Genomic DNA, 18,967 nt, shown 5'->3' with positions numbered 1-18,967 from the left:
GGATGGGGCCCACCTACGAAGGCTGTCCAGGCCTACACGAGATGAGGCAGGATAAAGAGGGATAATCCCCCTCGATCCCAAATCATTGAGGCCAATTTCTAGCCATAGAATAATGGCGCGAATCCGGATCTGCTTAAAGATGCGCGCGATCAGATTGCCTTCCGCACTCCACTTCCCCGGATTTTGCATTCACCGGTACCCGTGCATTGGAATTAGATACGGTCAGTCTAGATGGTCTGTGGTTAGTACTATATTTTCTATGGTCATAGGTAGGAAAGGAGAAGAGTGAAGAGGAGTATACGATATTATATATTTTGTGACGGCGTCTGTAAAGATGTATAACTCTAAATGGCGTGCCATGTAGAAAAAAGGGTGTAAGTAAATCTAACAATTTCTTGAAAAATCCATGTCATCACATAACAATGTAAGTTTGATTTTTTTTGTATTTCTTTATATAATTACTTCAAAACTAATATTAATGTCGGTAACGTTTTTCTATTAGACATATTTTCTACATTTAGGTAAACGGAATTACATATTTCGTAAATTCTAGAATTATAATTATTCATTACCATTCATTTTATTAATACATATTAGTTTTCAACACTACAAATACAGGCAAGGCATATTTTAATTTTTGTATAGTACAAAATTTGTTTAGGTGATTCCTAATAGGTATTTTATATTGAAAATTTATTTGTAAAGTTCACAAAATTCTTTTTGAAATAATTCATCAGTTTATTCATAAAGAGTTATATTGTTCACATCCCAATCCCATTCATGAAGGTGATTTGGTGATTTACTCTTCAGCTTCATAAAATGGATTATGAATTAATTCATGAAAAAATTTGCAATGTAGAACAACTATAAATAAGTAATCTAAAGTATTTCAGAAATCAATTGTTTAAATTATATGAAAAAAAGTTCATATTAACAAATATATTTTTTTTCAAAATACAGAACTGAAGTGGAAGCGGAAAATGATTCAGTAACGTATAATCAGTAAGAAACTCGTAGTACATAATCTGAAAATATTCTTATACATAAAAGTCTTTTTACCAATTATTGTAATTTAACATCATATTGTTTTTGGATTTACCTCGATAACAATTCTTAAACAAGTAAGGTATAGTTTGTGAAATAACTGTTTCATTAAACCTTTCCGAAAACACCATATTTCCATATCTGTCTAGAAAAGAGAAAGTTTACCTTTCAATTGCACTAACTTTAAACATCTTAGTAGCAATTAATTTAGTTTAGAAATAAACAATAAAATAGACAATTATTTTCAGATTTTATTGAATTTTCCATTATTAAATTGCTTCATTCCAGCCTAAATATTTTATTAAGTAATTACTAACTCAATATTTTTTCTAGTTTGACGATAGGTGTCAGATATTTCGCAACTATCACTCATAAAAAATGAAATATGTATGTCATAGAGATTTTCTTAGCAAGCGGTAAACAATCCCTGTTTGGCATTGCTTTTGAAATTTGTAATAAAAATGTACTCTCCAGAAATCTATATAAAATTTCATACATGCATTGAAAAGGGAAATAACAAATATTTGAGAAATTAATTATTTCTAATCATTTAAAACACATTGTGTACTGGTACCACAAAAATTAGTCCATTTGTGTTATAAGTCACACCCAGTAAGGATCTGTTAGATTTTGTTCCCTAAAAACATTTCTAATAGTAATGCTTCCATGAGATTAATGTGCTTTATGAAGCTTTAACTTCTCAGTTTTTACTTTGTACTTTCAATGTGCATATAAACTGTTTTTTGAAAATTAATTTTGAAAACTGCAAAGTAGAAGACTAAAAGGAAAAATTGAAAAATTCTTCCAATTTCTTGAGTTTCTGTTTCTTTGAAAAATAGTATCTTAATCATTATCTTGTGTACTTTTCAACTCTGCTCAATACTTTGTTAAGATTATTCTCTATTGGCATAAGGTCAATTTGAATGAAGTATTGGAACCGGTAGTAGCTACCTTGCTTTCAGAGCAATTTGCTTGAACAATTTTGGTTTATTGAATCATAAACAGCTATGAGCAACTTATAAAAGGAATAACTCTGCAGAGAATACATTTTGATGGTATGAAGGATTTTTAAATAGGCATTTCGGTACCTAATTAAAAACTGAAAAGGAGAAAGTATAGATTACTTAATAAAACAGAAAAACTTTGTATACTCTTATTTTTCACTTGATGCGATTCACTTTTCAACTTTTCGCTCTCACTTTTCGGATCATAAAAATCATCAAACAGAAAATATTACAAAAAGTGAAAAGTAAGGATTGAAAGGGTAAAACTAACCTTTCTCACGACGGTTTAAACCCAGCTCACGTTCCCTATAGGCAGGTGAAAGTTGATGATGATGATGAAAAGTACTTCGAAAAAACAGACCCCTGGTGTCTGCAAATATTAGAAATGGTACCTAGTTAATAACATTTCTAAAGGTTTGTAAGGAATTTGGAACAAAGCAAACTTAAAAGTATTAAAAAAAAATAAGATATTTGGGATAAGGAGAAACTGCAATACATTTATCCATTTATTTAATACTTTCATTGAACATAATTGTGATATTTAAATATTTCTGTTAGTTTCGAGTTAGTTCTTGATTGCTGTTCAAACAAAATGGAAGACTTTTTTTTAAATATACACTGCCACTTGTCGGCATATTTGTAAATCAATTTAGTGAACTTTTACTGCTATCTAGATAAATTAGTTTGTCAAAGTTTCTCTGAGATATTTAAGAAAATTTAATATTTTCTAATTTCAACACCGTGATCTGGAAAATGAAGTAATCAATTCAACTAAAATTGTAGTAATCAATATGATCACAAGTGAAGAATATTATTGAGAATGACATTGTATATTTGATGTACTTTTTCATGATCTGATCTTTGCCAAAAATATAGTAAAAAAATAGGTTAAAATTGTTGTTCAAATTATTTTTGAACATGATTGTTAATAAAAGCGTGATTTGTGAGTAATTTGTAAAAATTACATTTCAGTAAGAATCATCATAGAAATAGATAAAAATACTTTACACACATTATCTTTTCAGACATCATGTTTCTGTACAATTTGACCCTTCAAAGAGCTACGGCTATAACACATGCAGTGCATGGAAACTTTTCGGGAACAAAAACCCAAGAAATTGCAATATCAAGAGGTAAAAGTTTGGAGCTTTTACGTCCAGATTCAAACACTGGCAAAGTACATACTCTTTTAACGATAGAGATCTTTGGAATTATTCGATCTTTGATGGCATTTAGGCTAACAGGAGGAACAAAAGATTATGTTGTTGTGGGTTCTGATTCTGGAAGAATTGTAATATTGGAATATATCGCAGCTAAAAATATATTTGAAAAGGTTCATCAAGAAACATTTGGAAAATCCGGAACTAGAAGAATAGTTCCAGGACAGTATTTAGCAACAGACCCTAGAGGAAGAGCTGTTATGGTTGGAGCAATTGAGAAACAAAAATTAGCATATATATTGAATCGTGATGCGCAAGCTAGGTTAACTATATCTTCTCCGCTAGAAGCTCATAAAAGTAATACATTAGTGTATCATATGGTTGGTGTTGATGTAGGTTATGATAATCCCATATTTGCATGTTTGGAAATTGATTACGAAGAAGCTGATTCAGATCCTACGGGTGAAGCAGCTCAAAAAACCCAACAGACTTTAACCTTTTATGAACTTGATCTTGGACTCAATCATGTTGTTCGAAAATATTCAGAACCCCTTGAGGAACACGCAAATTTTCTAGTTACTGTGCCAGGCGGTGATGATGGTCCATCAGGAGTATTGATTTGTTCAGAAAATTATCTTACTTATAAAAATCTTGGTGATCAACATGATATTCGTTGTCCTATTCCAAGAAGAAGAAATGATTTGGATGATCCAGAAAGGGGAATGATTTTTGTTTGTTCAGCAACTCACAAAACTAAATCGATGTTTTTCTTCCTTGCCCAAACTGAACAAGGAGATATTTTTAAAATAACATTAGAAACCGATGAAGATATGGTCACCGAAATAAAATTAAAATATTTTGATACAGTACCTGTTGCAACAGCGATGTGTGTTTTAAAAACTGGATTTCTGTTTGTGGCCTCTGAATTTGGAAATCAGTAAGTTTTTTTTTATTTTAAGAACCATAATTTTTTTTACAAATTCACGTCCAATGTATAATGTATTAATGTAAATAATTGTTAATAAAACTTTAGATATTACCTAAGTAAAAACATTAGATATCTACTTACTAGAGTATTTGATCTGTTAAATTTTCTGTCACCAAGAAAATAATGATAGTTGACGATTTGTCTACTTTTCCCATATTATTTCATAAGAATATGATTGATATTTTAAAAGATTTGCTGATATAGTGTATACTAAATGTCTCGGTGTCCCTGGATAAATTTTACCCGAGAACAAAATCACTCAGTATAATTATAAATTTTGTTTCAAACTTTATCATCACTATTTCATCATCAATATAAAAATATATATACCGAAAATTATAAATATCTATCTATTCTCGTTTGATAAAATATTTCTATAAGGGGTGTAGCATGTTTAATATACATTTTTGAACATATATTGGCAACAACTTTTTTTTGCCATTTTCACAACACCTACTCGGGGTCACCATGTATATTTCCAATAACCTAATAACATTTTGTCTTTAACATGTATTGTTATAATTTTTTTAGCTACTTATATCAAATTGCACATCTGGGCGATGATGATGATGAGTTAGAATTTAGTTCGGCCATGCCGTTAGAAGAAGGTGATACATTCTTTTTTGCACCAAGACCTTTACGAAACCTTGTTTTGGTAGATGAATTAGAGTCTCTTTCTCCAATTCTTTCCTCCCGCGTGGCTGACTTAGCAGGAGAGGATACCCCACAGTTGTATATGATGTGTGGAAGGGGACCACGATCGTCTCTTCGGGTACTTAGGCACGGGTTGGAAGTATCTGAAATGGCCGTATCCGAATTGCCTGGTAACCCCAATGCTGTTTGGACTGTGAAACGCAGGAGCGATGGTGAGAATTAAATTTTTGAATAGAAATAGAAATATTTGTTTGAAGACATCACTCACTGTAAAATATGAGGCAAGAGAATTTAATAGGCTTTTACTAGTCATTTAAAAATTTAGAGAGTACAGTTATTATTTTTCATTTTCAGTTTTATTATTTTACAAAATATATATATATTTGTGGCAAAATTGGTGAAATATTGGTAATCAATTGACTATAGTTGTATTTTTTATTTCCATTTACCGCCACAGGTATATGCTCTACAGTGCAGTGACTGGTTAGAACTTTATTTCGTATTTCTCTATTTGTAACAATTAAGAAAAAATTTGACCAAAGTAGTTTGTTAAAGTAGTAAAACCACAGTGTATACAGATTGGCTGTTTCACTTTATTGTTGACACTGAGGTTTTTAAGTTAGATTCGGTCACCTTGATTCAGTTCATAGTACATATACAACCACTGATTGGTATAGAATTAAGATAACTAGTAAATTTTTTGTTTGTTCAATTTAAGAGCAATTTCTGGTCTGTATAAGTTGTGTTACAGCATTATTTTGTAAATCAAGCAATGGTTTAATGGTAATCAGATGAAATGTAATGATTACATTTGCATAATATAGTGAATAATTTCCCGATCGGAAATTGAAAATCTTCCTTTGTTTAGGAAATTTTTTGAAAAATGTTGAATTTTCAGATTGGATTTTATTTTTTTGTGACTGTTACAATAGAGAATCAGATTTATAGATAACGTTTCGTCTTTTAGGAACCATCATTAATTTTTTTAAATTCAATCTTATTAATATTTGTATTTCATGTACATATTTTTTGCAACTTTATGAACGAAAATTTTAATAAAGTTACAAATAATATCTTTATACAGAGTTAGTCAAAAGTATGGAAACATCCAAAAATCTCAGCGGGAAAGCATTTTTGGGATAAATGGTGAGGACATGTCTTTGCATTTTTCACGCTGCATCCGATGGTAACCTTGATCTTGAAGTCAAGGTCATGGTTCAAGATCAAGTCATTTTTTAATGGCTACTCTCCTTTTCCACCCCAGAAGTGGAAAGAGCAGAAAATTTTGCATCCAGTTCAAGGCCGAATGTTGATTTTTGCTGTAATTTTTTATTTTTAACTCGGGAATCAGATAAAGTGACAGTCTTTGAGTAGATACCTGATGTTACTCTTTAGTGACCTTAATCTTGAGATCACTAAAAAACTGTTTCCTTCTATTCCATCGTTGAAAATAAAAAATGACAGTCGAAATAATCACTTGACTTCTACCTGACCTTGACCATTGACCTTCAGGTCACGTTTAAAATCATAATAACTTGTAGAATTCTACGTTCCTTATTTCTAATGTCGAAATAAGGTGTTGCTACTCAAAAAAAACTATATGACCTTGACATGAAGGTCACTAAGGAGTACCATCAGGTATCTACTCAAAGACTGTCACTTCCATAGTTAAAAATAGAAAATTACTGTAAAAGTCAACATTTGACCTTGAGCTGACTTTGACCGTTGACCTTGAGATTGCGGTCAATGTCATTCGGATACAGAATTTTCTGCACTTTTCACTTTCGGGGTTGAAAAAAAGGGTCGCTATTTAAAAAACCGACTTGATATGAAATAAAAACTACAAAATTTGTTTTCCGAGTATTTTCAAGACGAGTAATTTATATTCTAATGTACATCATAATACATTTTCCAATCTGAAACAGTAGCAGATGATGCACTATTGGGCAGATAGACAATTAAGAATCCAACTAGTGTAAATATAAAATTGATCACACAGAAAATCTAATTGATACTTTATTTGGATGAAAAGGACCTTAATAATGCATTTTCTATTTTTCTGCTATTTTTTAAACTATCACAAAATCAAAATTAAAATGTGTATTTCTTCGGAAAGTTATTATTCGCCAAATTATGCAACATTACCCCAATTTATCCATTTTTCTGAGATAAGAATGACGTCACATCTGGTTTGAAACCCTGTATATATCATTTTCACTTTGTTTTTGATTCTGAAGTAGTAAAATAATATAAATTAAAAAAATACATATCTATAGTCCAAGGGTCGGCAACTGGCGGACCGCGGAAGGTAAAATACTGGACCGCCAAAATTTTTTTGAAAGTATAAATTACTCAAATAAATTATTTTAAAAATGTTTTTTTACTTTTAAGTGCCAACCTTATCATTTTTTCTAGTATTTTACAATTGTGTGTGTTTTGAGTTCTTAATGGTTAGTAAGCAGATTAAATTTGAAATATCAATTTTTTTTCTGGACCTCGTTAAAAATTTTTAAAAGTATCCGGACCCCACCTAAAATTACTTGCCGACCCCTGCTATAGACTATCTAGCTGAATGAATTTGGAAAATTAATGCCCAGTTTTTTAATCTTCATTTTTTTGTGATCTCTTATTTAATAAAGCAAATTATAATTCAGATATGCGTTGGGTGTGTTATAACAGGCACGACTCTTGTAACTGCGGAGAGTATACAGGGTGGTCACTTTTAAGGTGTACATCATTATTATCTCCAGAACTAGAAGATTTACAGGATTGAATAAATTACAGTCAAGTTTTCAGTTTTTTCAGCTTATTTCAGGAACTTTTCTCCAATTTCTTTTCATAATCTGAAAATATACAACTTGTAGCCAACCTCATAAATCTTCTGTTCAGGAGATACAAATTGTGTACACCTTAAAAGTAACTACCCTTTATACCTATTTAATAAATAAGTTACAAAGGCAGAGGAAAATATGTCCAATTAAGGTAACATTTGATCTGTCTTGTGATATTTTAAGAACTTGCTGTGTATGAGCGATAACATTTTTGTTGCAACACTTCACATTAAAGGCAAGATTTATTTTTTGATTACAATTTTTAATTTTTATAAAACTTTTAAGTAAAAATAGTCACACTGATAGTTAATTTGGAATACTGAAAAACAGTTTGGATACCATTGATTTTCTTAAAATGGTGATACTATTATCTTTCCATATTCAACTTTGATATGAAAATATTTAGTAAATAATTATAAACATTGTTATTACGTAGTAAAACACTCTTTTAATAAGGCCTGGCTGTTGAACATTTACCAACACCAGTGCTTTTTTTATTTCAGATGCTGCTCTGTTGCTTGCTGAGGTGATAAACTAGGTAAGTGTGAAGAATGATAAACTGGGCATAAGGTGATCGAAATATCCAAGTGGAAATGAATAAAAAATATTTGTGATATTTATTTTATAAGTATCCTTGTTTATTTAATAATAGTTCTTTATTGGTATTTAGCACAATAATACATCATACTCATATCAAATGGCCATCCACCGAAGGCCAGAATACTCTATAAATATTCTGATTTATGAAACATCGAAAAAAAATTATACTGTACTGAAAATTATAACAATTTTATTTAAAAAAGTATTTTAACAAGACTTTTATGCTGTATAATTGTGATTCAGTGAGGAAATTAAAGTGGTCAAATTTTGATAATGTAACTTGGGGCCCATATTGTTGTTTAGGGGATGATTTCTAGGCCCATGGAGAATTTCCGTGGCAAAAAAAAATTTAACAAAATTTGTGAAAATTAAAATGTGGCCGATCTTGAAATCTTCAAAACGATTGTGCATATACAGGCTGTTACAAATTCGCTTCTCACTACAGGGTAAGGTAAACGGTAAGAAGTACGAACTAGTTTAAATGAGGGCAAAGTTGCGTAATCAAGGGATCAACATTATGTCTCTAAAAAATCAAGGCTAACATGAATAGTTTTCCATATTTAAAAAAAAAAAAAAGAAATTTTAGAAATCCGATTTTTCATTTCGGCCTTGTTTGAGGTAATATTGAAAAAAGAACACTTATATGTAATGTTTCATCTTTCCAGGACCATCATGAACTTTTTTTTAAGTACGACCTTGGAAATTTTATTACATTTTTTGTAAACCTTTATGACCCCCCAATACTGTACTACCTCAGCCAGAACCAGATTCAGATGTTTTGTCTCCAAAAATTCATCTTCAATGTATTTGTTCCAAATTTATCTAAACTTTTTATTTAGATCCCTATGTTTATTGAATCACACTCTAAGTATCGTTAGACTCTGTGAAATCCAATTAGTTATTTAAACTATTATTTAAAGTGAAAAAACACATAAATTTGACGCTTATTCGCAATTTTCCAACTTAGCGTCACTTCTTTCGAGTTACTTTTTGATATTATCATTTTCACATTCAAACTCAAATTCGACTGGAGTACTACCAGTATAAAATATACAAGCAGTACTTATAAATAGGTTATGTGATACTAAGTAAAAAACATCATCAACGGCCGCTACTGATAGTTTAATAAAGGTAAATATTCATACATTTGCGTAAACTGTGAAAATCATTCTGAAATCATAAAATCTCATGCTAACAGCACACAAGTGTGCATTTTGCGCGATATGAAGTAGTTAACTGGATGTGCGCTTTCTACAGGCAAAGTTTTAAGGGGGCTACAGTACTTTGAAGGTACGACTCTAAAGGTGTTCAGTGTTCTCGAAATTTGTAGAATGAAATTAAATTTTGGAGTTCTATTATTTTGTTCTCGAGATAGACTTTTTGTCCTTTTGATGGACTTTGATACCATGCATTGTTTCGAGTAAAATTGATTTTGGAAAAAAAATTCTAATGCATCCAATAATACTTTTAAATGACTGAAGGTATTTCTCAGGAGCACACACCAAGGGCTCTTATAACTCTCTTCGAAAACAATTTTGAATCGGTTTATTAAGGGCCGAAATCTCCAAAATTTTTTGATCAAGTCGTATCAAGATGGGATTTTTTGCATTCGCTTTCTAAAATTATGTGGAAAAAATTTATCAAACTATGTTTTGTATAATGTTTTTCAGCTAAATTGCATTTATGCAATGCAAAGTATTTTTTAAAGTCACTTCATAACTCGGTTAATAATGCCTGGAATGGACTCAAATCAGGGTCCTGGGGCTTTTCGAGGTCGTTGATTCCGAATAAGTCCTTCAAATTGGTCTATCGCCGACCTGAAGCTTAGGATTGATGATGAACGTCATCTCCAAGGCTTCTCTTGAATTTCATTCTTAAATGCAATGAGACTTGACACCTGGAGGTTTTTCGGGTTGCTGATTCCTAATCTGACGTCGGCGAGCATCCCCGGACACCTGGTGCACTGGAACCTGGACATGGACGTTATCTCCGGAAGTTTTCCTGTAAAATTCGCGTAAACGAGCCGAAAATCGCATCAGGGGGTTTTTCGAGGCGCTCTTCTTGAAATCATCTTATAATATGCCCCTATCCGGGCCCTATACGTCAGTTGATGATGAAAATGATATTTAGTAGAATATTTTCAAATTTAAGTTAATAGCTGATTAGATTAGGATAAAATGGTGTTAGATTATATTTGAGTTAAATTAAATTGAAGTTAAGAGTAGGTTAGAAATGGCAATTGATTTCGAAATAAATGATTTTGATTTGTTTTTGAAACAACACTTGCATACATTGCGACATTCATTAAATTTATTCCCTCTATTTGCATCTTGCATACTTTAAATGAGATCAACAATTCCAAACAAGTTATTGCAGTATTAATGGCAGTCTCAAATATATCGAAGTTCCAGTGCACCAGGTGTCCGCCGATGCCAGATTTGAAAAGAGCGCCCCGAAAAAAAACAGTGTCGAGTCTCGCTGCATTTAAGAGTGAAATTCAGGAGAAGCATTGAAGATGACGTTCGTCATCAATCCTAAGCTCCATGGCGGCGATGAATCAATTTGAAGCTCATATTCGGGATCAGTGACCTCGAAATGAATTTTTTCTAAGTGACTAAAAAATGCATTTTGCACTGCACAAATGCAATTTGGCCGAAAAACAATACAAAGTTGATACATTTTTTTCATATAATTTTAGGAAACCAAATGCAAAAAACCCCATCTTGATACGACTTGATCGAAAAATTTCGGAGGTTCAGTGCTTTATTTCCTCGACTATATTTTTTAACATAGTTTCTAGTGACACCTGATTTGGGGTCTTACATTTTCTTAAATTGAGCTGTTAAAATATTTTTTTTTAAGGGACCTTTTTTTATGAAAAAAATCTTTCTTTTTATGATAATACTACCCACAAGGGTAGTTTCTACTCCCACCCCTTCTGACATATTTCGAAATCAAATTTTAGGATGATTTTTCTACCCATCTTGTTAATAATACTGCACTATTATAGGACAATCACAGATTATGAAATAACTGACTAAAAAAATAAATATTTACCAAAGAAGGCACCAATTCAAGATATTAACCTAAAACTATAATAGGAGTGTCTCCTATCATATTGTATATTTTCTACTGTACCTAACATTAAGAAAAACACAATGTTTGAAGAGGCAAAATCATAGTTTCATTCATTTGTTCTTACAAATTTTGGATATTATAAAAACCATCCTCAGAGCTGTACTTTCAAGGGGAGTAATTTAGGAGCTATGTTTATTAGAACTTTTTCTTATTTTTAAATAGAGAATTTAATTAAGAAGTTTGGTATGCTAATTATGGAACATCCTGTATAAATATTTTCAAAATGTACCTAAAAGATTTATACGTCTGAGTAATAAGGAAAGTACAGAATTAATAAGAAAAGTATTCAAAATATAGAACATATTGTGTTTGAAATGAGTATCTACATTTATCAAATTAATATAAAGGCTATCTGTGAATTTTAAACTTTGGGGTTTATATTAATGTAAAGTATTACTGAAAGAATAAAAGTGTGTAAATTTTGTTGGAACATTTTTTCAAAACATAAATATTCTTTGTATTAGGTTAAATGATGAGTTTTTGTCCGTGTTTCACCTGAATCAGAGTGATTACAATTAACAAAACTGATTAACTTTTTATTTATGTCTAAAGCCTGGTTTGGTAAAAAAAAGATCCTGGATTTTATATTTTTTTGTTCCAGATGAATATGATGCTTATATTATTGTCTCCTTCATAAATGCAACTCTGGTGTTATCGATTGGTGAAACTGTTGAGGAAGTAACTGACAGTGGATTTTTAGGAACAACGCCCACTTTGTCTTGTTCAGCTTTAAGTGATGACGCCCTTGTACAGGTACAATATATTATATTTTTGTAAGAACCGAAATGAATCGGTAAAATGTAGATTTACTGATATTTTATAATTTAATGGTTACACTTTTCGTCAAAACTTCATTTCAATTACTTAATTAATTTTTATGTATCTTTTATACCGAGTTCTTGAAACAACTAAGTTTGCCTTAAAACTAACAAAAATATATTTTTTACTGACCAATTAAACGAACATTTTTTTTTTAAATAAAAAAACTTAAAACAAAGATATATTAGGTAAATGCTGTATTAACAATAATATTAAACAGAATTGTGACCTAAATTTACCAAGTTTTAAAAGTTCTTATAAATTTAATACCTGATTTCACAATTTTGTAGCAAACAGTTGTTGCATGTGATCTGTGAAATATTTGTTTTTTATGCTATGATGTGGTTGGACATCCCATTTTATTACTTATCTATATTATAAGTAATAGAAAGTTAATGTCCTAGATAAACAACATATTCATAGTACCAGATGTGGTCTCTAGTACTGCCACTTTTGGGTCTCCCATATATGTTACAATCGGTTTATAAATATTTTGGAGTGTTACTTCGCCATTACGTTGATTTCACTCGTGTAATTTACATGATTTCAGGTGTACCCTGATGGTATAAGACACATTTGTGCCGATAAAAGGGTAAACGAATGGAAGGCTGGGAAAAAATATATCGTAAAATGTGCAGTCAATCAGCGGCAGGTTGTTATCGCTTTATCCGGTGGAGAACTGGTTTACTTTGAAATGGATCCGGTAAGTTTAATTCTACAGGATGCTTCGTGGTGAACTGTATAATCTTTGATGACAGAATCCTGGGTATACAGAATGATTTTAGAACTTATTTTGACCATGGTTTTTGAAACTTTTATGGAGATTAATTTATTTTTGGCGTACACCACATACCATTAAAGGTCAGTCAATTTTCATTAGTAACTGTAAAGTCTATTAAAGCCCAGTAAGAAGTCATGGTGCTATTCATACCCAACTGCAGTATGAAAATATTAACTGTTTCTAGCCAAAATAATATCAAAAAATTAATAAAAAAAAAAAAACATTACCAGAATTTCATTGTTCAAAAGTTAATAAAAATGAGATAAAACAAATCAAATGCGTTATTTTGGATTTTTTTGTTGGTATGTTGGTTATTAAACAGTTTTACCAGTATTACAGGAAATTTAATTTTAAAAATTTCTTTACTATTACAAATTTTTCAAAAAAATAACGGTTTTTGAGAAAAATCAGGATTTTGTGAAACAGCGTCCATACTAATTGAATCGGACAAAAAAAGTATGTAGTTTTACGACTAGTAGGCCGTGATTTCATATGTCAATTTTGATGTTTCAACGGTACATCCCAGAAAAAAATGTTACATAAATCTGCATATTTTAAGATCTACACGTGCTTGCCTCTGTGTCGGTAGAGTTATGAATCACCCTGTATACTTTTAGTACACTATACGAAATAGTAGGATCATATTCGATGCAAAGTAATAAATCATTGCTTGTCAAGGGATCCAGTACAATACGGGTTTAAGGGGTTTAGAAATTGAATAATTTCTTTATACATTATGAAGGGACGAAGGGATCAGTTCACGTCTACTATTTATTTTAAATGTAATTTATTATAAATCCAATTTGTTTTTTAAATTCCACATAATGTACTACATTTTACCTCTACGCGCCACTGTTGTTTACTTGTTGGTGGTCTCTGATTTATGACCAAGCTCCCCAGGTTAGTGCTTCACATATAACCGACCACTTCGTACACTCGATGCACCTAGGGGACTACAGCTACTACCAGAACATAGTGCGTATGCAGCGGTATTTCAGATTTTACATTTAATTTTATTTTAAATTTGAAATGGTTCATCTTAAGTCTCCTAAAACTGATGACATGATTTTCCTTTGATAAAAGACCGACAATTTGCATCGAATACGATCCTACTATAGAACAATATTGAATTTATTATTTATTAAAAAAAAAAATTGTGAAGTTTTTGGAGAGACCACACAAGAATACAAATTTTTCCAGTATGGTCCTGGAAATTTAGAATTCTGACTTCAAGGGCCTGTGGTGTATAATGTATACCAAAAATTCAAAAATCATTTTGCATTACCCTAAATTTTGACCTAGGACATTATTAAGTTATCATTCTGCTAGCCTAGATTACTAGATTGCCTCACTTTTGCCATTTCGATATGATACATCTTCATGAAACACTTTATAATCTTATTTCTATTTAAAATATAACTATAAATATGTATATATAGGCAAAAAATCTGCTGTAAAAGTAGGGAAAATATTTCAAAATTGATTCTTTGAAGAATTAAAAAAAAAAGTATTTTTTTCATAAGCTTCATTTTACAAATATATTGTATGATTATAAAACTGACATTTATATGATAGACTTCTGAGTGAAGTGAGTTTCCAAAAATATTAATACTAATATAACCTCCCACCTTCATATAAATTATTTTTTCAACATTTCTACATAAAGTACCTACACACCTTTGCCCGTGATGAAACATTATTTATAGGTAATTTCCCATAAATTTGAGGAAACTTTTACATAAGAACACCTTAATTGTGTGCAATTTTGCATCATACTGCATTATCTAACTGATATCAATATCTCTTAGCTCTGCAGCGGTGCTAGATAAAAACTTTCTTGTCGCCTTCGTTGTTACTTCTATAGAGCAATGAAGTGAATCAAGAAAGTACAATATTAAAGAAAAAAAGTTATACAATTAACAATAGGGATGGGTTGAAGTAAAATTAAGGTGATTATTTGAATTATACACAAAAATAAAATTGTTGCAACATAAGTCTGACCCCCTTGTGTCAACATAAAGTAGAATAAACTGATGATAAAGCAGTAAGTAAAAGAAATAGATACTACTATGATATTTACTATATTTTAATTTTTCAGTATTGGAGTTAAATACTAAAGTAAGAGCGCAAACAACAGACGCTCGGCGGCCAACAATTTTTTACTGTTTTTAAGGTAGATTTTTTATTGGGTATCACCAAAAGCATACCCATTAGTGGAACATTACTTCATTCTATTATTTTTTTTTATTAATAATTTTCTAGGATATCCTCTGTGAGAGGTATCCTATAAAACAGTTCTTTTACACTTGTTGATACATTTTTTTATAGTGATCTTCATAATAACAGGATTCTCATCCCGGCTCATTTTAACCGTTGAAATGTCTACTTTAAAATGGTCTATATATTTCAATATTTTATATTAGAAAAAATTGGTTTTCCGCGATTTTCTCTTAAAATTTGAGGTTATGTTGAAAAATGTCGTGTATAAAAGTTATCCATTTTTTTATAATCTACAACTTTTGTGTAAACACTTTACGCTAGGAAGTCGTATTTCTCCAAAAATCGCAAAAATTAATTTTCAACCCCTAAACACCATCCTAATTTCACAATTTCCCTTTATCTTGAGGTCAATTTTTGTTTTTTCTATTATTTATAACCCAAACTAAATTTTCCCACTGGTCCTTACCTGTTAAAGTTTTTTTTTAGCCTTCAAAATCTGCTTTGGCATCAGCCTAATATCTATGATATTAACTTCATTAACCTCTAAAATTAACATTTAGTAATTAAACAATTAGTTGCAAAAAACAAGCGAAATTAGTAAAAAATTGTTGAGGCAATAATTTCACGGTCAATTGAATCGGCGTTTGGCACACATGTTGGTCATTGGATTGACCGTCTTTTCCATAAATTTCATCAGCATCCATCCCTATTTGCAATAATAATAATAATAATAATAATAATAATGGTCAATTTTCAGAAACTGATATTTCCGGGTTCGACCTATATTTTACAGTTAACAAATTAGTGAAAAATGATTCTCTAGGTACCTTAAATTATAGGTAATTTAATTGCCTACAGCATAAAATAACTAATATTCCGATAGGTCGTCTAGATTTTTGTGTAAGTAACAGTAAAAAGTGTAAAAACATGTAAATTTTCCACTTACTTGCAATTTCCCAACTTAGCGTCACTTCTTTCGAGTTATTCTCAAAATATATATTCTCAAAATTTAAAAGATGAGTTTATGATAAATTGAATATTGCTACTAGCAGCAAATAATCCTTTATTCTAGCCAAATATCAAACAAACCCAAATCTTCAAAACATCCCTATTTGTGAGTTACTAAAATTATTAATAATATTTTTATTGGTTATTAGACTGGTCAGCTGCATGAATGTAAGGAAAGAAAACGCATGAACTCGGACGTTGTTTGTATGGCGCTTGCTAATGTACCTCCTGGTGAACAGAGATCCTGGTTTTTAGCAGTGGGACTAGCCGATAGCACTGTTCGAATAATCTCATTAGATCCTAGCGATCGTTTAGCTCCAAGATCTATGCAGCCGTTACCCGTATGCGCCGAATCTCTGTGCATTGTTGAAATGGGATGTACAGATAGAGATTCAGACAACGCAGCAGCTGCTAGTACTACGAGTACATTGTATCTGAACATTGGTTTACAAAACGGTGCTCTATTACGTACAGTGCTCGATCCCGTTACTGGTGACTTGACCGATACGAGAACTAGATATCTGGGTTCGAGACCAGTTAAACTGTTTCGCATTAGAATGCAACAGTCAGAAGCAGTTTTGGCAATGAGTAGTCGGTCTTGGTTAAGCTACTATTACCAAAGTCGATTCTATTTAACTCCTTTATCGTACGAAAGTTTGGAATATGCCTCAGGCTTCAGTTCGGAACAGTGCCCTGAAGGTATCGTGGCTATATCGACAAATACTTTAAGAATCTTGGCTTTGGAGAAATTGGGCGCAGTTTTTAATCAGGTGTCGTTTCCTCTAGAATATACACCGAGAAAATTTATCATACACCCCGAAACCAATAATTTATTAATACTGGAAACGGAACACAATGCTTATACGGAGGATACGAAAAAACAAAGACGTTTGCAAATGGCGGAAGAAATGAAGGAAGCGGCGGGTGAAGAGGAGCAGGAATTAGCTAAGGAAATGGCAGAGGCATTTTTAAACGAAGATTTACCTGAAAACATATTTTCAGCGCCCAAAGCCGGCCATAATATGTGGGCCTCTACTTTAAGGATAATGGATCCGGTGCAAAGGTCCACGTATAAACTAATACGTCTAGAACAGAATGAAGCGGCGATGTCGCTAACCCTTGTTAAATTTCACGGGCAGCCAGAACACCAGTGGTTTCTTGTTATGGGCATAGCCAAGGATTTTCAGCTTAATCCGCGACAGTGCTTGGTAGGATTTTTGGATACTTACAAAGTTGATGTAATGGGAAGAGAGTTGGAGTTAGTTCATCGTACGGTTGTTGACGAAGTACCGATGGCTTTATGTTCCTATAACGGAAGGCTCCTTGCTGGTGTGGGGAAAATGTTGAGGTTATACGATTTGGGTAAAAAGAAACTTTTGAGGAAATGTGAAAATAAGGTAAGTCTACCATTATATAAACACGACTAAAGAAGTTTATACAGGGTGAACCTTAAGCATGTAACATATATTTTAATTTAGTATGTATATTTTTATCCTGTAACAGAGCTTCAGATGAGGACACAAATCATCGAAGAAACTAACATAAATGAATATTATTATATATCGATGTATTCGCAATGGTTCCCGCTAGTGAGTGAGATAAATTTCAATGCTCATGAGAACAGAAGAATAATTTAAATAAATGCCAAAGTTCCTCAATTTTAACCATACTGTTAGTCTGTCAATATATTGCATTTACGATGGAAGTAGGTCAGGCACAATAACCAAACTACTTCACTCACTAGAACGGACACCTAGGATCATTTGTATTTAATTTTCAGATTACTATTTATTAATAATTCTATAATTTGTGTCGTCAAGTAAAATGACAACATTTTACACACGACTCCATTTTTATTATACAGGGTGATTCAGTCATAATGTCATTAATTTTAAGAGCAGATAGAGAAAAATGAGTATAATACGATGGCGTGATTAAAAAAAAAATAAATGCATATTTAAGCTGAAAAAAAATATTTTCAAATCATTATTTAACCCCCTTTTCAGGCTGTTACTGACCGGCTGACATCAGCCGGCTACGATATGAACAAAGCGACCTAGATGCAATGTTGCCATATTTATATATTTTCGCACATATAAAGACAATAAATAAACGGTTTGCTCACGTCAGCCAATAATAATTTAAAATGCTATAAATTATTTTTTATTTATGCAATCAACATATTAAATTGTTATTGTTGCCCAGCAAGAACCTCGAGGTCTGAGCATGCCTTGCCAAAAATCAGTTTTTATTAGCATCATAATTTTAATATTTTAACAACATTTGCTGTAAGCCCGAAGGGGAAGGTTTTCAAACAATTCTACTAAAAATTAGTAACGCGGCCCATTCAGATGTTCAGGTAGAAAATGCGGCCCAATTAAACGATCGCCATTGACATTGACACCGAATCTCCTCTGAAAGCTATACCACCGACGAGTAGTGTGCGGGTAGTAGTGTGTTTCATCTGACCAAATGTGACTATTATGGCTGCAAAGAAATTAGCTGTTTCACTTTAAATAAGATTTAATATTGAAGTTACAAAACCCCAAAAGTTCAAATAATTTAAATTTCATTTCATAACCATTTCAATTTCGTTACAGAAATAATGTCATAAAAAACCAACACTCACTAGATAAATTATAAAGAGAGGATAAATTGTATGCAGTATTTAAATATTGACTGCAATTAGAAGAGAGACTTGTATATTCCATAAAAAAACA

The 18,967-nt window shown here is 31.5% G+C and overlaps 1 protein-coding gene across 3 annotated transcripts in view; it reads left to right on the top strand.

Moving 5' to 3' along the window:
• The first annotated feature begins 293 nt into the window (after positions 1-293).
• LOC108916497 (splicing factor 3B subunit 3) overlaps positions 294-18,967 on the top strand; it is a 35,556-nt gene continuing 16,882 nt past the window's right edge. Inside the window, exons 1-6 of one of the 3 annotated variants that reach the window (XM_018722764.2) lie at positions 294-424; positions 3,074-4,145; positions 4,728-5,062; positions 12,021-12,172; positions 12,789-12,941; positions 16,397-17,644. In XM_018722764.2, the coding sequence (XP_018578280.1) occupies positions 3,079-4,145; positions 4,728-5,062; positions 12,021-12,172; positions 12,789-12,941; positions 16,397-17,644 (2,955 nt within the window). In that variant the 5' untranslated portion in view covers positions 294-424; positions 3,074-3,078. Of the gene's footprint in view, positions 425-3,073; positions 4,146-4,727; positions 5,063-8,184; positions 8,220-12,020; positions 12,173-12,788; positions 12,942-16,396; positions 17,645-18,967 lie in introns of those variants that run through there. The other 2 variants (XM_018722765.2, XM_018722767.2) reach the window with 2 other exon arrangements.

The sequence above is a fragment of the Anoplophora glabripennis genome, unplaced genomic scaffold (assembly GCF_000390285.2).
Source record: "Anoplophora glabripennis isolate ALB-LARVAE unplaced genomic scaffold, Agla_2.0 scaffold1676, whole genome shotgun sequence".
Lineage (NCBI taxonomy): Eukaryota > Metazoa > Arthropoda > Insecta > Coleoptera > Cerambycidae > Anoplophora > Anoplophora glabripennis.
This window is presented reverse-complemented; position numbering and strand designations above follow the sequence as displayed.